Below are 24,680 nucleotides of genomic sequence, written 5' to 3' on the forward strand. Positions count from 1 at the left end.
GCAGTGTTCCATTCCTCTACTCCTCCCAGACTTTCACCCTACCTACTTCTCCTCTGCTTCCCATCAGAAAGGGGCAGACCTACCATGGATATCAACCAGCCATAGGACACCAAGTTTCAGTAATTTTTATAGATATCTTTAGCAAATATACAACTTAAAAAAAAAAAAAAAAAAAAAAAAAAAAAAAAAAAAAAAACCTCTTTCCTTCTGTCCCTTCTTCCTCTCCTCCATCCCTGTCACCCTCTGAGTAAAATTAAAATGACTTAGATCCACAGTCTAAAGCCCAAAATGTGAAATGGTCTTATTAGATTGTCTTTTCCTCTCCCAAACTAGTTTTCCTAAGAATTTGTCAGTCTTTCCTTGTCGTTTCAAAACAGACTTAACATCTGGATGAATCTGTGTTGTTCATTTAAACTCCTCCCATTTATTTCTCTTCTGCTCTTTATTGTTTATTTCCTTCGGCTGTTTGAGTTTGACTTGTTCCTATTTCTTAAGGACGTTGATACATCATTGAGTTATTTGAGGCTTCCCTGCTTTTACTATAGGCACTGAAGGCTGTAAACGTCCCTCTTAACACTGCTGTCACCAGACTCCATATGCTGCATTCTGATTTTAATTCAATTCTAGGAATTTTTAAGCTCTGTTATGTCTTCAACAACCCTTCGGTTATTCGGAAATTTATTTTTATTTGGTTTCCATGTTGTTTATATAATTGCTTTGGTTTTTCTAACTATTGATTTCCATTCTTTTTCCATTATCATCTGAGTTTAAGAGAGAGAGGTACGGCACCAAAGCATGGGTTTGCAAGAAGTGCACCCCAGCTAGCTGTGTGAATTTGGAAGCATGGGACTGGCTTGGCAGCAATCTGCCATGGGAACTTAGTAGCCAGGTAGAGAGATTTCAGAGCTCTGTGTCAGAGAGTTTGCCAGGCTGAGAACAGACCAGGCCGGCCTGTCCAGTGGTACCTTGCTGGCAGTAGCATGAAATTCTTTTTAGTATTTCATGCAACATCTGATAAGATTCAAAAATTACTTCAATTTTGAGTGTGTCTCCTTTTAAAAAAGAATTAAATCTTTTTAGGTGTATTTATTTTATTTTATGGGTGTTTTGCCCAAATACATGTATATGCACCACATGAGTGTCTGGTACAGGTCAAGAAAGAACATTTGGTACCCAGGATTTGAGTTACAGATGGTTGTTATCTGACATATAGATGCTGGGAACAGAACCTGGGCCCTCTACAAGGGGAACAAGTGCCCTTAACCAGTGATCCATCTTTTCAGGCCTTTGGTGTGCTTTGTTAAACTTGCTTTATGGCCTAAATATGACATTTTGAGGAAAATTCAATCTGTTGATGGAAGAAGGGAGTGTATATTCTTCAGCTATTGAACATGATGCAACATTGTCATTTACCGGGTCCATTTGATTCTTTGTATTTTGTTTTGATGCTCTCTCTACTGGTAAGAGTGGGTTACTAAAGTCCCCCATTATTTCTGTGTTGGACCAATCATTTCCTTTATATTCCATAGTGTTTGTTTCATAAAAGTAAATTCTACAATATTCAGATTATAAGTGTTTGTGATGGCTATATTTTCTTGAGAAACTGTTCCCTTCAGCAATACATAAAATCATATTTATCTCATCTGACTAATTTTAGAATTGTTCCTTTTCTGTTTTAATTGCTTGCATTCACCTGCATTTTTGGATCTTCCTTGAGCTTCTATATCACATGTGCAGGTAGCTACTATTGTATTTTTGTGGGTTTGCAAGAAGTCACAAGTTGAAAGCAAGTGCTTCATTTCCCATCTTTGGCTGGAAGCCTCAAGAGCAGATTTTTAATTCATATTTAACTCTCAGTAAAGATTCTATCATGAAGCACAATTAGGAGTGACTATTTGAATTTTTAAAGCCCCACTATTCCAGTAGCTTATTACATTAATCCTTAAAAGAGTCTTGAAAATCTTTACCTGTCTGAACTTTGACTATTATATATTCGATATGATAATCCCCTCATTCTTTTTCTCTTAAAAACCACTCTTAAGATAAAAAAAAATTAAGCTTTGCTTTTCAGTTGCCTAAAGCCCAGGAAACTCTGGAAATAGGTCTTGTCACATAAAAAATGAATTGCTTGCTTTGTTCCTAGTTAGCTTTTTATTAATTTGAGGGCATAATTTAAGTGACGGTTAACTGTATCACCTTTGCTTCTCTTTTCTAAAATAGAACTCTCTATTTAAAAGTCTAATTAAGGAAGTTTCCTGAAATATTTATTTTGAAGGAATTAACCTTTACTTTTTTGTGTTATAAAGTAATATAACTGCAAGCATCAGAAAAGGCCACTGGCGAGCCATTGCTCGGGAACAATCTACCACAAAACTGGCTTTAAACAGTAGTCACCCTATTTTCAGTTATGTTGGACTCAACTGGGGGAACCTTCTGCTGGATTTATGTGAAACCAACACATGACTCTAACTCTTCATATGCCCATCTGTCATTCGGTGTTAGGCTCTTTCCTTTCTTCTTATTGGCTCATCTTCGGAGAGGCTAGTCCCAGCTTCTACACCTTGTCAGACTTGGGGCAACAACCCAAGCTGCTAAGAATGTAAATGAAGACCCATGTCTGAGATCACTTTTCTCATAACATCTTTGAAACAAGTCACAAGTGCTGTTTGAATTTACAAAGCGAAGATAATAGATGTTGCCCATAGATTTGAAGAGCAAGAAATTCACATCTGAAAGTAATATGGAGAACTTAGTGATAAGGGTAAATTTTGGTCATTTTTAAATTATCTACCATAGTGTACTCTAGCTATAATTTACTCTTATTTTTCATACATAAATAGTAGATAGATAGATAGATAGATAGATAGATAGATAGATAGAGAGATAGATAGAGATGGATGTATGCATGGATGGATGTATGCATGGATGTATGGATGCATGGATGAATGGATGCATGGATAGATGTGTTAACAGACAGACAGAAGGATGGACAGATAGAAAGATGGGTAGGAGAATCCACTCACATCCCAAGACGCCTACAGCCCCCATTCAACATTCCATCAAGCTCAAAGCATAGGATATGGTATTCTGTCTCAGGTTAGGTACATTGAAAACCCTTGAATCCAGTTTCATTGTGGCCAAAAATCTGTGAATGAGAAAGATAAGTAAATATTTTATTCCAGCATTCCTAATATGGAGTCATGAGACAAAGGCAGAATAATTACAATAGACACTCTTTACAACATGCAAAGCCAAAAGAAAAGTAAGGCACCAGAGCAGTCACCTATAGATTCATCCTGAAATCTAGCTGGCACATAGCACGGGCTACTCCATTTCAGAAATAATAGGGTTGTCCTGATGATGCCATCTCGGTCTTTTTTCTACTTTGACACATCTTCAATTTTCAAGTATATAAATGTCATTTATATAGCTATCATTACAAAATAATTGTAGAACACCATTTCCATATACTTAACTAATTCCTGACAATGTTGCTACTTCCTGAAATTTTAAATCATAGATATTTCCACACTGTTGAGAGCACTTGCTCTAATGATCTAAATAGAGCAGTTGAATAGAGGAATCTGAAGATCTTGGTAGATTGTATCTTGTTGGACATGGAAGGAAGAGTGAGTGGGGAACACATTCAAATTAGTGACATATGAAATTAACTCCATGGCAGTGTCTTTCTCTTTTAAAGGAGAATAGAGGAAGAGACATTTTCCCTTTATAAAATCAGAGATCAAAAGTTTTGTTTCAGATGATAGTTCACCCTTTCCTATCACCCTTTCCTATCACCCTTTTAAGGCATTAAAGCCCTCATTTTTCTAACAAGCAATTATGTTCCCAAAAGACTCAGAGGGTTTTATTAAAGACACAGATTTCAAGGGCCAATAAAACTTGAGCCCAAGTCTTCTGACAGTCTAGAAATGGCCCTACAGGGCATTCCTCATCCCTCAGTATTTCTGTACTGCAGTTGACAAATGCAAAGGTCATTCCCTGATATTCCCTCAGTGAGTTAGGACTGGACTCAGCACAGTGCCCAAAGTATCAATCAATCATGACACAGCTAACTTGTCAATTTGAAGTCTACTAGCCTCAACTACAATGCATAAGATTAAATTAAAATTTACTTTCATAGGTACAGTACCCACAGGGTTCTCAGTAGGTACATTAAATGAGATAGTACCATCTTTCACAGCAAGAATGGAGAGCGCTTTTGTTATCACTGAAATTTCTGTTCTAAACTGTTGAACTCTTTAGATAATCAGACAATTCTGATTAATTGAAAGTGCAATGCGTGTGGGGTCTCTTCCTGATAAGCACACTCTGAGAAGAGGTTTAGGGGAAAAAAGTTTCTGCTTTGAAGTTGACAGGTTCTATAAGCTGGCTCTAAACTCAGCATTTGTGAATACTTTCGTCAACTCATACCCTTGAATGTCCACCACTTTTTTATCTATTAAGCATAGAGTCAAATCTGAGAGAGATGTTGGTTCATTTCACCTTTGCATGTCCTGCATTAAAAACACATAGATAGGTAATGACTGGGTTACCTGTGTTCCACCTTCCCATGTACTATACACAGTCCCAGGGTACAGTGCTCCGCAATGAGAAGCATACTATTTACTTATTAAACAAGTATTTTTACACATGGTAGTATTTTATTGTATCTTGGTGAATTGTTACCCATTGTAAGAGCCAGCATGGGACTTCCTTATCCCTCCCTTCTAGCAAAAAAAAAAAGACATTGAGATGCTAATATTAAACAACAAGGCTTCTAACCGCCCTGAGAAGAGACCCTGTCAAGGAGTCTCAACTGGATTAGGCTCATATGTCCATTACTTAGAAAATAAGTAAGTACCACCCCCAGGGAAGGCAGTGACATCTAGAGAGCCTCCCTTCACACACACACACACACACATACAGACACACACACAAGCACAAACTGTTCTCATAGAATGTCCTTTTACAAATAAACAAGACATGAAACAAGCAGATTGTTTCTTAAGTTTTTATTTTTATTCTTTTACTTGTGTGTGTGTGTGTATTTATATCATATACATCCTTCTATGGTAATTCTACACATTGATCAGCAAGTGTGAATTAATACATCTGTGTGCACAGGTCCTCCCCTAATACAAACAGCTCTTTGCCAGTTTGAACCATGTTTTCCTCTTACACTGTGTCGGTGCCATAATGCCTGGTTTATTTTTGGATATTTGTAATGTTTACTGTGAGTTCTGTTTCTCCCAATTGCAGACTCTCCACTGTGGAAATGTATTACTCTGTGTTCATCTCTTCCCCACTTGATGAATTAGGCAGGCAATTTCTATCCTTTGCTATTATAATTCATGTCACAGTGAACATTCTTTTGCATCTGTTACATTACATGTGACAACTATATCAGTGGAATATATTGTCAACAGAGAACTTTAGATTAGAAGAAATATGAAAATATTTGCATAATGTTGACAAACCTGGTCAAATGCCCCCCAAAGATTCTACATTTCTTTATTATCCTCCCAGGAATTTATAAGAACAGAACCAGGTTTCTAAGCATGTAGACTCCTCCTTAGAGACTTGTGACTTTAAAAGATGTATTTGCTAGAATCAGGCAGGTCAGTGTCTGTGTGTGTGTGTGTGTGTGTGTGTTTGTGTGTGTGTGATATTTTTATGGCTAAGAAAATCATGAAAACTACAGCACAGTATATCATAGAATTACAATTGTCTGTCCATTCTCCAAATCCTCCAATTTAAGAAAGAAAGTCCATAAAACAGAGTCCAATGCCTTCAAGATGCGCTCATACTTCCAGTGTTAAAGAAATGACTCAATGGAGATCTGGAAAAAAAATGGCATGTGTAGAGAAGGGTTCCAAGAACTGAAGAAGAGACCGAAGTGTAAGAAGACAAGATAGCCAGTGTTCTCCAGAAGATCAGCTCCTTTAGTGCTGCATTAGAGATAAGTGTGTGTTTTTCCTGTGTGAGGGATAGAGAAGTGCATGGGCAGTCTCTACCTACAAGAGGCTCACATGGAGACCCAGGGATTCACGGACGTCTTGGTTCAGGACAGTAGAGCCAACAGCTGTGAAGATGGCTAACTCTGAGACCTTCCCAGACAGTCATTTGTTTGTCATCTCACCTAATTCTTACAAAACCATCTGTGACTAACAGCAGCACAGTTTTCATTTCCCAGATGAGGAAACCTCAACTTACAACTATGACCCCAGTGCCACATTTTGCATGGCAAAAGTTGGAAATAGACTGAGGTCTATTTAAGTTCAGCATCTTCAGTGAAAAGCCAAAGATGCTAAGCATGCCCAAGGCTCAATTCCTGTATCCCTCCTCATTCCATCTGTGGCTTCTTTTTTCTTCTTTCTCTTCATAATGCCATGCTACTGTTTGTAGTAATAATGGAGAGGGGCATCAATAAAGATTATTCAAGGGAGATAGGGCCTGAGATTATATACACAGTGAATAGGAACAAGAATGTTCCAGGTCAAGTTCCTTCTGGACTGATTGGTCTTAGGAAGTGCCAACTTTCAGGACTTAGGGAGAGTCTAAAGTATAGAGAGACAAACAAATAGGATAGTGAGGAGGTCAGTCCCTACAGCCAGGAAGATCTAAATTCTAATCCTGTCCCTGCTTCCTCTTAGCTAAATGATTTGGGGTACATGCCTTAACCTCTCTGATACTTTGCCTATAAGATTAAGTTATTTACCTTGTGGGTTTTGAAAGAATTGAATGTGTTTATGTATTTGGGTGCTTAGAATGGTCTCTGGCCTGTGCCTGCTATGTTTGCTTGCATTATGGACTGTCAGATTCTAGGTACAACCTAGATATAAAGAAGAGGGAAAACAAAAATTGTGACTTATCTCTGAGGCTTATTACAGAGAAGTACTGCATGTTCTGAGAAAATAGAAAAGGTGTCATAAAGAGGAAAAGAAGCAGAAAACCATTCAGTGAGGAAGACAAGGGCTTTTGGCTCTGAATTGTCCCCATCAAGTGTGGTTGAGCTCATGGGCTTTGTAATTTAAGTCTAAACGGGCTTTTTATTTGTTGTCTAATTGTTTATGACATCTTTATTTGACATTAAAATGTAATGACCTGTCTCAAGTAAGGTGAACAAGCAGAGAAGCACAAATTTAAAAAGAAATACATCTGGTGTTACTCTCAATTTTCTCCTTCTACTCTTTGGACCCATAAAATATTCAAAAAGCCCAGGTGAAAATCTGAGAGAAGCATTGCAGCTGCCTTAGCTGCTCAAGATTCGCTCCCCTTCCACATCAACTTGCCCTTATAGCCACATCTGTGAGGGAACTCAAAGGAAGGAAAGTGGAAGGGATGTTTCTCTAAGGAGTCAGCCAATGTGATGTTCATATTCCCACATTCTTGGGCTTTCCTCTCCTTTATGTGTCTTGCCAAACTCCCTTTTCTAACCTGAGTCCTAAAATGAAACTCAAGTAAGATATCTTTCCTCTGGGCCAATTTTGTCTCTTCTCCTCCTTTGGTCTTCTGTAAGAATGTGTGGTGGCAATTCCCACGGATGCAAACCCTTCGTGCCGTCCTGAACCTTCAGTCTAGCCCCCCATGAGATACTAGAGTCTCAGAATTAGGTGTCAGCTGTTTCTCCCAAGTTAGCTTGCATTCTTAAGCAAGAGAATGTTTATGTAAAAGAAGGGAGAGTCTGCCCTTCCCTGCCATATGAGGACGTTCATGTCACGCATGATCTGCCTTCCACATCAGACTCAATCACAAAGACAAAGGTATGTTTTCCTTGTCAATGTATGCTCAATGCCTTGTAGATTACCTCCTGTAAAGCTCTGATGGAAAAGTTTAGACAGATGATAGTACTTGATGGTCAAGGGTTGTGAGAGAAAAGTTCAGGGGCAGGAAGATTGTTCTTTGAAGGAGCTGGAGTGCAGGTAGGAACAATGGACACTTCCTCAGGGGGGGGGGGAAGTATCCTAAAGCTCAATTAGGAGGAGATAGCTACCAACACTATCACACCTTCACATGGCATCCCACCTATAGGAGGAATCCTTTAGAATTTTACTGGGCTGATAGACCATATGCTTGGGGAAGTAGTCTACCATTCATCACATTTATTTTTAGAAAGGGAAGACATGGTCAATTTATGGTGAGTGATATGCCTTAGATACCCTGCTGTTACCTGAAAGACACATCCTTTGAGTGTCATGACTACTGGAAATGCAAAGCCAACATTACTGTTCAGAGGGAGGAAGCAGAAAGAAAGGGGGAGATGGGAAGAATGAAAGAGCTAGCTCTCTCTAAACATTGAAATTGGCAGGACAATTAAATGAGAGAAAAAACCTTAAGTGCACACTTTAGGAAGTCTTCAGCAGGACAGTCTATGAAAGGAAGGCTGGAGTTCTGGAGTTCTCAACCTTAGCTCTGCCCCAAACTGGATCTTGTTACCTAACTTCTATCTGCCTTACTCAAGCCAACTCTGAGTCTTAAACCCCGTGGGGCAGTATGTGATTACAACATGGGAAAGAGAATGATCAAAGACCCAAGAAGGTAAAAAAAAAAAAAAAACCTCATCTTTAGTGAGATTTTTGTCAGAGTCATAAGAAGAAGAAAAAGGAAAACAGGATTCAAGACCTTGCTGTTAGTCTAAGGTTTCTTAATTCCATGTAGCCCCAACTCCTTCCGGCTGTAATGGTATCGGTGCCCAAGATGCCAAGAACCAAAACTATTCAGAGTTGTGAGCTCTCTAGCATGTTGCCTACATACCCTCTAGGGCTGCTTGAAGATCCCTCCATGTCAGCATCATCAAACTAGAACAAGCAGATTCCCTTAACTCCCATTAATCTTAACTTGTGCTTTCAATGTGTGTGTGTGCGCAGCTTCATCATACACAACAAAGACACTTTCTTCAACAACGCCACAAGAAGCAGAATCGTGCATCATATTTTACAAAGAATAAAGTACGAGGAAGGAAAAAACAAAATCGGTGAGTGATTGTTACTGTTTCAAACATCGGGTGTTGGGGGATTCCAGAGACCTTTACCCTGAACCTCCTTACATCCTCTACCCACCCCCTTGATGGAGAATTCACACGTGCACTTAGCACTTATTAATTACCTTCTTTGAACAGCATTTTATATTCTGTATTTATGATCACTGAGATATTCAATCCAGCAGGTATTTGTGAAGCACCCATGAGCAAGGGATTAAAAAAATAAGTGCAGGTCTTTCATAGAGCTCATATATAAAAATCTAAAAGAATACATATATACACTAATTAACATGAAAAAATAATACAGGGTGTCATTTCTAAGGTAGACTGCAGAACTAACTGAGATTGAGTGGTCAGAGAAAGCTTCCCTGAGAAAATGAAATATGAACTGAACCAAGAGTGGTGGGAGACAGTGTGGAATAATGGAAGGGTGGAAGATTAGGGAGCTGCAAGTGCAGAGATGGCTTTGCCTCACACAACCCACATTCTCTCCTATTAAACAGCCTCCAAACTTTGTATTTTAGGCCTTTTGTGAGACTAGTTCCCTGTTATATGATCATGCTTTATGAAATAGGTTATTATATATCAGGAAGGGTTGGGTGGCTTCGTCCTTATCTCTGTCCCAGTCAAAATGTGACTTGAATAGTAATCTATATTAGGCAAAGTTCGTTGAGAAGGCAAATGTATCCATCATATGTAAGAGGCAATCTTAAGATCAACAGCTCACTATGGAAGGGGCTGGAGCGGAGGGCTGGCTTGTCAGGGATAGAAACACAGAAGAGAGAACAGCAGGTCCTCCGTGTTCCCAGTTCTCTATGGTTCTAATCCTCCATCTTATCAGGCTGAGGTCTAGAACTGGTATGAGGACTACAACAGTTGCAAAGCTGTTTGCTGCAGACTTGCAGATCTGCTTTCTGGAATATGTGGGACAACTGTCTAGATGGTTCCAGGGAAGTTAGTCACAGGGTTTTACCAACAGCACTGTCCCATGAAGTCATGTATAAAAATACTAAGAAGCATGCCCTTGGTCACCATACACTGCAGGTGCTGGCACTACAGAAGTGAATGACTAAAACAGTTGCTGAGGGGAATGTTGGATCTAGGAAGCTAAACTCCTTCCTCCATCATTGGTCATGCACTGCCTTCAGCTGGTGATGCTTACACTACAGTCTGATCCAACATCCAGACATGCCTCCAAGGCCCAGGTCTACTGCTGAGAAGCAGAAGCTAAAGATTCATCTGGAGCTAATAGGCTAGGCACTTATTTCTGACTTGTAACAAAAAAAGCAATATTCTCGTCACATGTCCTGTGGGTAAGGCTGGATGGCTGTATAAATCATTTTAGCCATTGGATGCACAACCTCAGACATCTCAGTAGCTCTGCCAAATCCAGAGAGACAACATTTAACAGTTTGTAAATGTGATGGCCTACACACAGATTCAGCAAAACAACTACCCCGTGCAGTGTGGGAGAAATGTTGTCCAACAGCACCATGAGAGGAACAGATTTAGAGTTTCATGGACTCGAGCTCAATGTGAGTCACTAGTGTAGTGGGGAAAAAAAGGAAAAAAAATGCCAACCTACTTTGATGCTAATCTGAAGAGGTAAAAATGTAATGAAGAGAAGTAGTTAAGTACTTGGTCCATGTTTGGATATATGTGGAATGGAATATCTAGAGACCACCACTGCACTTGGACACAAGGAGATTTAACTTCATGTAGGTCATTTTTAACTCAGATGAGATTATGACCAAGCATAGCCCATAGTGTCTGCCACAGTCAATCTCCATAGAGACATGTCCTCTTCTCTGTGTCTTTGCTAATATTCTGGCCAGAGGCTCCTCTGGATTCCTGTGGCTGTGTTTTGTTAGTGTTTATCGTTGGTCACACAGTTCATTATACTGTCTTGAGATACTCTCAAAGACAAATCTTCCACCTAAACAGACCATGGTTGACATTCATTTCCTGGATAATTTTAAGTATTGCCTAAATTACTTTTTTTCACAATAATTCCTTAAAAATTATTTGTTAAGACAACTTCAGTTGTGCTAACACATAGCTTTCTGTCATAATTTTTCGGTTCACATGGTTTCATAAACACACTAAATAGCAAGTGAATCAGTTTGAAATTGTGGAAGAGCTAGTAAGGACTATTCCAAAACCTACAAATAACTCAAAAAGTAGTGCCTTTATTAGTATTATTATTATTATTATTATTAGTAGTAGTAGTAGTAGTAGTAGTAGTAGTAGTAGTAGTAGTAGTAATAGTACTAGTAATAGAAGTAGTATACCCACAACTCATAACATATTGGTGTGTTCAGTGTCTACTAGTGAAGATCACTCATTCAGATGGCATGTCATTAGGAAGTGACCTTACTCATTTTTGTTTCACCATTATCTAGCCCAGTGTCTATTCTCTAGAAGGATAAATCAATAAATGTTTGTTGAGCCAAACTGAAGGTCTGTTAAACATAATGGATGTCCCTCTTTCATCATTCTTACATAGTCGGAAACTTCACAGCAGGAACATAAGATAGTTATGATGCCAAATGCTTTCACCTCATATTTTAAACTGTTTTGCAACTAATTCAAATGAAATACAAGAAAACGGCTTTCAGTATTCCCTAGGGGCACTGAATGCGGTATTGTTACTTGTCAGCGTAGATGACTCTCTTAGATGATAATGAAGAAGAAGGAGTCTATTCAAGGACTCTAGCTTTAAAAATTGATAAGAAGCCAAAGCTGTGGAGCAGATGCCTTAAGTTTAATTCCTAGCACTACAAATAATAACTGAATAAACAAATTTTTGGAAAAACAGTAAAGAAAGAATAGAAGCATGTTGAGTTAAAAATATAAATCAAATGAATAAATTGTTAACTAGTAAATTTTAAGCCCATATAATTTGCTACAAAATATTAAGTAAAACTACAAATGGCCCATGTATCTAATATTTCATTATTATCTGTGGTTTCATAAATGAAAGAAAAACACATTATAAGAAAACTAAACTTCATGATAGAATTAATAATGTTCAGCCCATGTTGTTTTCGACTGAAAAATCTTTCTGAAAATGTCACCTTGTATGAACCAACATTGATCAGAAATAACAAAGAATACTGATTTCTAGACATGATTCATAAAGGTATTATAGTGGAGTATAAACTGTCACTATATATGGTTTTCAGCCCCTCTCTGAATGTGTTCTAACTGTGAAAATCAAGCCCAGTAAAACCCACTTTCAAAGCAGAGCAATTAATAACTCAACAGAGGATTTATTTATGTACCTGTACATACACAATTACTCTTGAAATTGATTTATAGTCTCAAGTTTTGTGTTTAGAAGCAGAGTTAAGGAGACAGACTATAAATACTAGTGTGATTTAGTTGAAGCCATCTTCAACATCTAATAAATCCTTGGGAGTCTTGATTTTTCTAATTCTCAACAGAGATTCCAGGAAACTACACATTCAACAATTTGCTCATTCAATGCAAATGTATTTGTTAAATAATTGATGTGTGCTAGATAAATGCAAATCTTCACTAATATTTGCATTTCAAGTGTATTCCTTAGACATTTAACGTTCGTATCAGGCATCTTAAGCCATTGGCATGTTACTATGATTAAAAGTATCAAACATTGGAGGACAAAGGTGAATGATTACACATGCAGTTTCTGATTAGGCTAGGCCCCTGGATTTCTGTCTAAATCTAGCGTATAGAGAGCATTCTTCAAAAGAGAAATAAAAGCCTGTTGAGAGATATAAAACCTCTTTATCCTCTTAAAGGTCTTTAAAATTATTTTTCAACTCTCTGGGAGTTTCATACAAATTTGGATCATATTTACCACCTCCCCTCAGCTCATCTCCTCAACTCCTCCCAGGTCCAACTTTACCTCCCTAGGAAAGTGAGTAAAACAACAGGAATAAACTGAATTCATGCACATATGCAAAACGTCATCTGTAAATGCTCATAGGGCCTTTGTTTATAACAAACCTAAACTAGAAACAACCAAAGTGTCCATCATCAAGAGATTGCATAAACTATTATACACTCATGCAATGAGCTCAGCAATAAAAAGAAATGAATTACTGAATTCATTCATAAGAGCATTTGCTGCTCTTAAGAGAACCAGAGTTCCCTTCTTAGCATCTTGTTGGTTAGAAACCAACCATCTAATTCTACCTCCAGAAGATCTGATGCCCTCTTCTGTTTGCTTGAGCACCAGTACTTATATGTCTGTGTAAATACACTACATAGACACAGACACACACACACACACACACAGAGAGAGAGACACTCACATGTACACAGGCAAATAAATAATGAGATAATCTTAAGAATCAGAGAAAGGGGGAGAGAGGAAGGAGTTACTGATGCTTACAGTATGAGAAAGACTCATTGCAAATAAAAGAAGTCAGAAGAAATAGGTTAATATTAAATGTCAGCATTGGTGTGAGACTCTAGAAAATAAATGAAATTTGAGAGTGGCAGAAAAAAGGTCAGTATTTGTCTTGGTGATAGCACAGGAAAATGCCGATTACAAAGTGGCATAAGAAAGGTTTTCAAGAGATGGGTATGTTTAATGTCTTTGTCATGTTGATAACTCCCTGATGACACAGATATAGCAGAACTTAATAACTGTGCATCTTAAGTACATGTTCATTATTACATGTCAGTCATACTTTAATTTCCTTACCTCAAACAGTTTTTAAAATCCACATATCTACCTACCCTTCCTTTTTAAAGGTAGAGGATCTTAGAGAATGGGAGGACATGATTGCAAACCATGCTTCTGATGAGGGATTGAGATCTGAAATATTTAAGAAATGTATTCAACGGTTTTTAAAAAGCACATAAATTGGTTTTAAAATGAGCGAAGAATGTTAAGATACTTTTCTTTAGCAGGAGATATTAAATATGAACCCCATTCTACCACTGGCAAGGCACCAGTGAACAGACCAGCCTGTTCTCAGCCCAGTGAATGGGCTGACCTGTTCTTAGCCCACAGACTCTCTGCTCATATTCCCAGCCATCCACCCCCTATGGTTATAGTCACAAATCCACATAACCCAGTAAAACCAAACTCTAGAGGTTTGTAATTTATCTGTCAGATTTATATTAGTAAATTATAACCCCACAAAATGGCCACACAATGAACTCAGAGCCAATTGATATTGATATAAACTGCCCATCTAGATAAGACAAATTGTCTTGTAATTATCCATCCCTTATAAGATATTGATAGCTACCTGCGGCTATTTAAAACCATGCAAAATCTGGATCATCTTTCTCTTCCTCCATTTTCGTCCCTTTGAGACACCCCACTGACAATTAGAATATCTCTTTACCAGGGACCCTACACCCACCACACTTGGTTTGAACTCAGGAACCCCACAGCTGCCAAATTTGGCTGGGACCTAGAGTGGGCAAGGGCAACCAAAGAATGGAACACCCATCTAACAAAAGTGAGACCAAGTATCTATCCAAAGAAACACTTAAAATATCCTAACTCCAGATACCTAGATCAGAGATCAAAAATACAACATGAAGAGCCAATATAATACACCTCTTCCAGAAGTCAGAAACTGTATTTACAATATGCCCTAAAAAAGGGCAATTGAGCTCCCATGCTAGTACCGGCAGGGCACCAGCAGACAAACTGGCCTGTTCTCATCCCAGCAGACTCTCTGACCCAGAGCTCTGAAATCTCTCCACCTGGCTCACTATGATACATGGGTCACTGGGTAAAGGAAAACACAGCACAAACTTAGCTTAGAATCAACAGGTAACACAATCGTTGGGCCCAGAAACTAGCATCCTAATTTGTAAGCTATTATAAGATACAAATCCTATGATAACAGATCTGCCACCTGAACAAGGGGCCTCCAATACCTACATTTTCTCCTCCATCATTTCTCCTGTCCAAAAGGAATTGTCTTTCTCCTACCTCTCCTCTTCCTCTCTCTGACACGGAAGTACTGCCTACTCCTGAAATCTTTATTTATTAGGGGAAGGTTCTGCCACACTTTCCCCCAGAAAATATACAACTGGAAAACAGGAATAGGAAAAGCTGTTCAACATCATTAGCCTTCAGAAAAATCCAAGTCAAACCCCAAAAGAAATACCACTTTATATGTATTATAATAGCTGTTATCAAAAGGACAAGAAATGGATGGGCATAAGGTAAGAAAGAAGAAAAAGGGAATCCTGTGCAATACTGGTGGGAAAGAAAATGGTGTAGTAATTATGGAAAAGAATTCAGAAGCTTCTTAAAGCATTGGAACTAAACTGCCTTATAAATCAGTATGGTGAAAAACAACTTTCAAAAATGAGGCCATATTTATTGAGCATATTCATAACATGAGCTATGTTGAATAGTCATACTTTAAGGATCTGGTTACACAGTGGTGGTGATGTGTATATTAATTAATTTGACTATGGTAGTTATGGCACAATGTACATTTTATATACCATGAATATATCCAATCTTGAGAAATTTCATATTTTTAATTAATAAAAACCTGCTTTCCCAGCACTTGATCACAAATTCCTGGCATATAAGAAAGTTTTCTTTCTAAGCTGTTGGTATCTAAACTAGTGTTACTCACTACTGAAAACCTAGGCTGTGTTTTCCAAGAAATGTAGCTCTGTCTTTATTTAGTTTTCACTACTGAAAATTCAAGTTTAATGTTCACTGAAATGGACTTCCTTGTTGCTTCAGGTCTGAACCGCTTGCTTACCAATGGCTCCTATGAAGCTGCCTTTCCCCTGCATGAGGTATTGTGTTTTTCTCTTCTTAGCTCCCTTCAATTTCCTGTTACTAAAATTAGCTTCTAGGAATAGTCTTTAATTTGTTGATAAGGCATACATTCAGAATTTATTTAACTTGTTTAGGAAGTAATTAGGGAACATCTACTTGCATTCCTCCATCTCTCCCTCATCATCAAATTTATTTCTATCTTTTTATATAGCTGAAAGAACACTTAAATCAAGAGTCACCCAGCATGAATTCAGAGAAATGACTTAAAGCTCTAAGTCATGCAATTAAAAAGACATTGAAAGGAAGTACCAAGGAGGACAAATGTTCCTGAACTATATAGACTTTGCAATAAATACAGTTATAACTATTCTTTGTAAGAATAAGAACAAACTATTTTTGTAAAGTATTAGATAAGCAAATGTAATGAATAGAAATTAATAATGCTGGACTCATTTTTGTAAGATGTGTAAGTGTTGATTGTGTCTTACTTGCTTAGTACTAAATGGGAGGTTAATAAATCATTTGCATTGACTTTTCTAAGTATAATTGTGGTGGCCTTTAGCCTGAATTTCCTACTGGATCTTGGATTATTTAACCCAAAATTTAATCTGTCCATGGAATCACAGCAACATAGTCTTCATGATTATTGAGGAACTGTCATTTTGTAGATGGGGCTGAACTCTGACTGTGAACTGATAGATAAATAGATAGATAGATAGATAGATAGATAGATAGATAGATAGATAGATAGATGATAGATAGGTAGGTAGGTAGATAGATAGATAGATAGATAGATAGATAGATAGATAGATGATAGATGATAGATAGATAGATAATATAGATTAAATAGATTAGAGATAGAGATATAAAGGTGATAGAGATAGAGATAGAAATATAGATATAGATATAGAAGCACCACAACTCCTCTTCTCACACCTGACTGACCAACATACTTCAGAGGGTGGTCCCAACTCTACATGAATGACAAGATTCTCCAAAACAGATATTATTGTTTTGGACATGAATGGTTTCTTTTCTTGATTTTTAACATCAAGAGGATATGAAAGGTTATGCAGAATTTTTAAACTGTATTTACTGAGAAAACTAGAAGCCACAGTCGGAGGTCTTAATTCATGACTTCCCAGGAGATACTGGAGGAATGGCCAGCCAAAGCTTTGATACAATGGTGTTTTGGAGTTGCAGACTCTTGATTCTGGTCACTAATATTCACCCAAAGTGGCTCCCTGTGGTTATTAGCTAGTACTACCTACAAAAGGATTTCAGTAGGCTCACTTGAAACTGGCTAGTCAGGAGACAGAATTGCTTTGCATGGTCAGGGATGGTCAGGCATGAAAGTGTGTAAGAAGATGCAACTGTTTGGACCTAAAGTGACCTATGGTCCTCTCCAGGATTTTCTTGGCACTTCATGGGAAGATAGTTCACAGATCACGTTACTGTGCCATCATTGTTTTGACTTTCGATTTAACTATATTGTGTTCTTTAGCCTCAGAAAAACTTTTGGAAACTGAATAGAAATCTATTGTTACCTTTGTTTTATGTTCAAACTAAAAATGAGAGTTTAGAGAAAGGTTATCCCTCTGCTAAGTCACACACTGGGTTGGTGGTTGAGCTGGCCCTCCCCTAAGTCACACACTGAATTGGTAGCTGAACTGAAACAAGCCTGTTTAATCCCTTACACAATTCTATTGAGGAGGACTTTCTACACTACTGTGAATTAGTTTCCTTCCAAAGGTACCTTGTGTTTGTGAAACTTACATCATCAGGATGGTCATGGACAGTGATCTCTCCTCAATTGTCCATGAAAAGGTTGCATTAACTTTGAATCATTAGGATCCAAAGGTAGTGTTCAGCTTTCTATATTCAAGGATCTTCATGTCTGTTAGTCTACATGGCTAGGCACAGCTATGGCCACTTACTAAACCTTGAGAAAAGTGGAGAGTTAATGAACAAGCCTTAGGCATGGTGCCAGAATGTCCATTCCAACCATGGAAGAAAGTGCATCAAGGTGAATATTATTAATTTTATGAAGAATTAGCAAGGTGAGGCTCAGACTTTAGGAGGTTTGTCTAAGATCCCAGTGAGGCAGCAGCAGAATTGAGCTTGGGTATCAGTCCACCTGATTCTCTCAAGCCCTTTGTAGCTGCTCTCACCCCTCTGGCTACCACTACCTTAAGACACAGGTATCACATTCTGCTTCCTTGTTGGGTGGTATCACTCATCAACAGTGGTACTTTTATCCCAGGGAAGTTACAGAAGTAAAAACTCCATTAAAACCCATGGAGCTGTAAACCACCGACATCTACTCTATGAGTGCTGGGCTTCCTGGAGTGTGTGGTACAAGTACCAGCCTTTGGATCTTGTAAGGTGAGTTTGTGACTAATTTTACATTGAAACATGGCAGTGCACAATGAAGGCATTCTATCTTCTAGGGCAAACTTACCTGGGGAGGACACATTCAGCTCTGCTCTAACTTGGCTTTTTACCAAGAGTAGCCTCTCAGGGGACAATTACTATTCTTGGTAAATCCACCCTCACTTTGTTGAGGGTGATGTTTCCTTCAGATAGACCTCAAGGAAGGTCCATGGAAGGGACAGAGGTGATGGCTTAGGCCTCCCACAAGGCTCCACGAGGAGCAGGCCATCCTATAGAGAGGTAATACCAATCAATTGAATATATTAATGATAATCTAGGATATTACTTTTCACAGTCAACTCTGCATGAACCAAAAATTCTCCTTTAATCCTAAACTTTCTGCTCACTGATATGACATAACAAGGGAGACTGCACACCTGACCCCCTGTGACAGGTCAGTCTATACAGAGGCTAAGTAGAAATGCATGGGCATAGATAGAAATAAATTTTGTGTTTAGACTTAGGTCCTTTCCTAAGAACACCCCACTATGTGTATGCCAATATTTCAAAATCCAAAATCTACAGCTCTGAAAGTTGAAACAATTCTGACACCAAACATTTGGGGTAACAACTACTCAATGATTTGTGCAAATAGGACAGGTGAGGTACTATCATTCTGAAGTGTTTCAGAATAATAAAATAAAATAAATTTATTTTAGTCTTACATTAATAATTTTTAAAGACTGTTTTAATTTGTAGGTCAAAAAATGAACCAGCTGTTAGCCTATGACAATTGTGTATATATATACACAATATATATATTGTATTTTCACTTTCTAGATCTTTCTACAGTACCATGGCAGTATTGTGCACTGGCACCTCACTATTTATTTAAAGACTATTTTTTAGGGTCTAGTGAGAACAATCCACCAACATAGATTCTCAATTAGAGAGAGAGCCATATATAATTCCTTAGACTAGCTAGACATGTTTTGTTTACATCTGGGCCCTGTAACATATGGTTACAAAAATAGTAACCATAAAATAAAGTAAACTAAAATAAAATAAATGAACTCAGGGGATAGTAACAAAAAAATATCACTTTATATTCTGTTCCCAGGCAATTATCCTTCTAACTATAACCATTGCTACATGTTTACCACATGTTAACTCTTCACAGACCAAAATATTGATGAATTACATCCTCTTCTTTGAGGGCACCGAATGATATAGATGACCCAAGTAAAAAAAACAATATGTCCTCTGACCAGACATAGTCTGTGATAAACAAGGGAGCAGAGGAGGGAACAAAAACAAATGTCCTTCAGTTTCTGCCCCTTTTTCTTGTAGAATTACACTAAGGAGAAATGAAAGAGCATTGCTAGTGCAAACCATCTCCATCAGAACAATCGTTTGATTGGGATTTTGTAGTTAACCCATAGTCCCTGGCGTTGAGAAACTTGGTTTCCTACAACACGACCTGAGAAGTATTTGAAACACCTAGAAAAAATTACCGGGCCATGAATGATTAGATACAAATAAATAAGAGAATTTATAAAACGTATAATAGTTCAGATGAACAGAAAAAACTAAATGTGGATCAGCATTTACACAGAAGTGTCTGTAGAACAGAGACCTGGCAGAGTAGAAGACTGTGTTGGCCCTGACTTGGTCTACCAAGACTTGAATAGAATGCGTTGGAGCATTTAGTGAAGTTATATCTTAAATTCTTCTTGTTCTGTAGATAATAGCTTCTCTTCATCTCTTGAATCTCACGTATCTTTACACCCCAGTGTCTCTCATGCTGCTACAGCTGCCTTTGCTCATTATCTGGTTGCTGGCAATGACAGTCACCCTTTACCTGTCTCCCGCTGCCTCTTTGACTCCTCCCAATCCATTCTGTCGTCTCAGAACAAGCTGGCATATGGCTATGTCCCTTTAGGAATGGGGTAATCATTCTCCCCTCCTGTAAAGTAATATGGGAGAAAGTTCATCTCAGAGCTTTGAGTTGACCAAATGTTTCTTTTCTTGGTTTCCTTTGTCACTCTCACCTGGAAAACCGCCTACTAAGTGACATAACAGAACAAAGTGTTATAATGTTGATCTTCACATGTCACTGCAGTTTCGAGGTTTTGTGTTCCAAACAGGAGGTATTTTGGAGAGAAGATTGGACTGTATTTCGCCTGGCTGGGATGGTACACAGGCATGCTCTTCCCCGCAGCCTTCATTGGGTTGTTTGTCTTCTTGTATGGAGTCACTACTCTGGATCACTGCCAAGTCAGGTATGGGAAAATTTGGGGTTATTCTGCCTCTTCTCAATGCTTGGAGATGACTGTTGACACTTTGGTGGCATTCATGATACATATATAGTTTCACTACTTTCTCATTCTCTGGTGAACAATTTTAAAGGTCCTCTAGGCTTCTTGTATCTTCTTGTAGCTTCTGTTTTTTACTGCCATGGAAGCAGAAGTTATAACTCCAGACAGATTTGTGAGCAAGCATCTACCCATGGAACAACTGGTATTTATTCAGTGGCCTGCACATTGTTTTCTGAGTTTTGCCCCCTCTTAAAGCTGGTACCTGCTGCTGCTGATGCAGAATAATAGCTAGCAATCCTTTTCATGGATTCTGTGTTTCCCCACAAAATCTCTGTACCAAAGCCACAAAGACCCTTCAACAAATTACTAATGCCTACAGAATGGTCAATGACTAGATGGAAATCAATCCGTTAGTTTCCTCACCAAAATATGGCTTTAAATATTTATAAAGATTTTATTGTAGAGTTGTACTGTAAAGATCCTAAGCAATAATGTTCCTTTTACAAATGTGTGACTTTGCCTCTTGCCTACAGAAATATTTCTTGTGATATTTTAATAATATTTGGTTTTTTCTCAAGAATTATCATTTTTAGTTATTCCTCTAATTTGTTGATTTTATCATGTGTAAAGATGAAGATGTGCTTTTAGGGTGTCTCACTGTTTCCATAAAATGTGCAATTTTTTTTCACATGGCAAAATGTGTAAAGGGCTCTTTTTGGTACAATTTGGAGTATAACAATGTTTTTAATTCACTTATTTCCCCAAGCTTAACTTATTAATATGTAAATAAAGCTTTATAAATAAAATTTATCCAAATATTAATACATGAGAGGTTGTTTACACTAATATCAGAAAAGACTGAAAGCTTCTGGAGGCATCAGATAAGTATACTGGTTTTAAATGTTGGTTGATCACTAGCAATATATCAGAAGAAAAATATAAATACATTCTGCATCATCAAAAGGAAGCCCTTCTCTATTCTCATTTTCAGTAAAGAAGTCTGCCAAGCAACAGATATCATCATGTGTCCTGTATGTGACAAATACTGTCCATTCATGAGGCTATCAGACAGCTGCGTCTATGCCAAGGTAATTCTAAACAAGCATTTTTGGTGGGATAGAATTTACCATATGCTTTCCTGAGAAACACTGGGTGATTATATTCCTGTATTATTTTTCATGTTTGAATCTTAGATTTTATTGTAAGATGGAAACATCAGCATTCAGCATTCCAATGCAAGTATCTTTTTGAATGTTACATATCTAAAACATGAGTCTCTAGGCACCATCACAAGGTAATACCTGATGGCTGGATGCGAAGAACACAGCTGTTGGAGTCGGAGGAAGTTTAATTTATGTTTCCGTTGTTATTGAGTGATGTAGTGGTAAATAGTTAAATGCTATTCTATGTTCCTGGTGGGGCATGAGGCTCTGCACTCACCCAAGAGCTCTGGATTCATGAATGAAACACACACACACAAACACACATTGTTATTTTGAATATGCCTTACTAGCTCAATGACTGGACCAGTCCTGAACCTCAACGTTGCTAACATTCTCCCCTCCAATACCCTTAAGTTAATATTTACTAAATCTATATTTCATCTCTGCTACCTCAGACTCAATCAGGGGAGTGGCCCCTGGGGCTGCTGCTCTATTACATGTCAGCAGGCTCTTAAATCTAATTGCTCTATCATAGAGATTCTGCCCTTTCTCTTCTCTGCATTTCTTGCTCAGAAATCCTAGAAGTTCCACCTCTGTCTCCCTGCCCAGTCATTGGCCACTGACTTTTTATTGACCCATCAGAAAACCAACTGTCAGCAGGGACCCACAGCAGACATGCAAATTCCCATGTAAGCATAAATCAAACCCCCAACATGTCTCCCCTTTTGTTCCATAAAAAGGAGCTCTTTTTCCTCACATATAAATTGAGCACATCCATAAAAATTAGGTAAATTATGAATTATGGTATATAATTACCATCTACTCTATATTTGCCCATTTAAAGTACTGAAACATATATCATAACTTAAAAGGTTTGCAATTCTCTACCTGAACCGTCCTTTCAAATCTGTATCATCTCAATGTCAGACAACTTAAGTTTGGTTATGATGTTAGAACTAGTCTTCAACCCCATCAGAAATACAAGAACAAATTAAACATTACCTGAATATATAGGAAGCACAAAAACACAGTTTCCAAAACTTAACTAAATTGTAGAAACAGCTGACTACCTGGACAGTCCCCTATCCTCAAAATGTTAGAGCATCTTTCTTCAGCCTTCTGACCCAGGATCATGTGACAGACCTTTAATGAAGCAAGAACTATGAATTACTAGTTTAATATATCTTGGCTGTCAGCTATCCTATATTGTATGTCCTTTTCTGAACAGTGATTTTTGTCTATAGATGAATGAATTAGGGTAATTTTTGTCCAGTAGCTGCCTTGCCATAATTGGAGAAAATCTTTAATAATGAATCCATATAAAATGTCACTTTTTGTGGATTTATAATATTTTTGAAGACTATCTTTCTATATGAAGTGTATCTAAACTGTTAAAACTTGACTACTCTTAGCTATTCCTATTTGAATATTATAGAAAGAACCTCAATATAATTAGACCAAATCTAATATAACCCCGAGTTTACTATTTGGTCTTTAACTTGCCTTACTTGATCATCCTAAACAGTTTGCAATAACAGTTATTAGAAGGACTTCTAGTCTTAAATGAGTTGCATAGGCACAATGCCTATCAAAGAGCAACAGTTATTAATTTCAAATTTTTTAAGAATTGTATACCAATGAAAACCTTAAGTATGTATCAATCTATAAATTCTGTACCAATGTGAAATTATAAATTTAATTTGTATCAGTTATAAAGATTTTTACCAATGTAAGATTCTGGTTTATAATGCTTTGCTTAAGAATAAATTTAGTAATCCATCCCACCTATTTCTTCTCTGTCAAAAGTATGACTATTCCAAATTATTTCTTAAAATGACAACCTATCTATAATTTATAAAATAACCATAACCAGACATCCAAACCCAAGGGATCAAAATGCCAACTCTTCACAACTTCTTCTTGCTGAATAGGGATGATAAAAAAAAATTAAGGGATGGAGAAGGGTAGGAAAATTGGAAAACTTGGTTAGACTTAAGAAAGCTAGCTTTAGTATCTGTTAACCAGTCACTGAATGCGTAGAAAGCTCAAGGCTTGACTGAAGTTCTAACTGGATTGGTTTGAAAGGCTGGATGAATTGAGTCCATCTTTATATCAACATAGATGGTAGAGTATTTTAATTGACAAATATGATAGATTGGGTATTAGTTACATGTCATACTTTTTAAATTACATAATTGTTATGGTTGTGCTCAATTTATGTCTGAGAGAAAAGAGCCTTTTTCATTGGACAAAAGAGGTGAGATGTTGGAGTTCTGATTTGTGCTTACATGGGAATTCATATGTCTGCTGCAAGCCTCTACCAACAGTTTTTTTTTTTTTTTTTTTTTTTTTTTTTTTTTTTTTTTTGACTGATCAATAAAAAACTAGTGGCTAATGGCTGGGCAGGGGGATAGAGGAAGGACTTTGAGGATTCTGAAAGGAAATACAGACCATGAGAAGAGCAGAATTGTTGTGATGGGGAAGCAGAGAGATTAGACTTAAAGGCCTGCTGACATGTAAGAATCTGGAAAAATAGTCCGAGAGGCTACTCCCCCAGTTGGGTCTAGGGTGGCAGAAATGAAGGTAATTGGATCTGGGGTGACGTTAGATTTAGCAAGTATTAATTCAGAAATACTGGAGGGGAATATGTGATAGCCTTGGGAGGTTTGAAAGTGCCCAGCCATTGAGCTAGTTAAGGCTATTAAGTGTAAAGGTTGCATGTGTGTGTGTTTCATTCATTAATCCAGAGCTCTTGGGTGGGTGCAGAGCAGCAAGCCCACCCCCTCAGGAGCTCTGAATGGGTTAACAATTTACCAGTACAGAGTGATTTCTGTGTATTACTGAGTACATGTGGAGCAGTGGTGCACATTGTGAAAATCAATGTGATTTGTGTTGTTTTGCTCTTTACAATCCAATAAAATTCATCTTTATACATGATCTTAGCCTAAAGGCCAAGAAACAATGGACTTCACATTTTACATATTAAAATATTAATCATACAAGAACTATCCTAATTGTTCTTCCTGCTGCTGGGATGAAATTCTCTGATCGAAGCATTTAACAAGGGGGAGTAGTTTATTTTGGCT

The 24,680-nt window shown here is 37.7% G+C and overlaps 1 protein-coding gene across 2 annotated transcripts in view; it reads left to right on the forward strand.

Moving 5' to 3' along the window:
* The window catches only part of ANO4 (anoctamin 4), a gene marked incomplete at both ends in the record, with an annotated part of 205,954 nt that overhangs the window by 125,998 nt on the left and 55,276 nt on the right, over nt 1-24,680 (forward strand). For both annotated transcript variants that reach the window (XM_080935151.1, XM_080935152.1), the window contains 5 exons: nt 8,868-8,974; nt 15,702-15,757; nt 18,004-18,125; nt 20,261-20,395; nt 21,423-21,519. In XM_080935151.1, coding sequence (XP_080791277.1) covers nt 8,868-8,974; nt 15,702-15,757; nt 18,004-18,125; nt 20,261-20,395; nt 21,423-21,519 — 517 coding nt within the window. The remainder of the gene's footprint in view (nt 1-8,867; nt 8,975-15,701; nt 15,758-18,003; nt 18,126-20,260; nt 20,396-21,422; nt 21,520-24,680) is intronic.

This window comes from Micromys minutus, assembly GCF_963924665.1.
Source record: "Micromys minutus genome assembly, chromosome: 22".
Taxonomy (NCBI): Eukaryota; Metazoa; Chordata; class Mammalia; order Rodentia; family Muridae; genus Micromys; species Micromys minutus.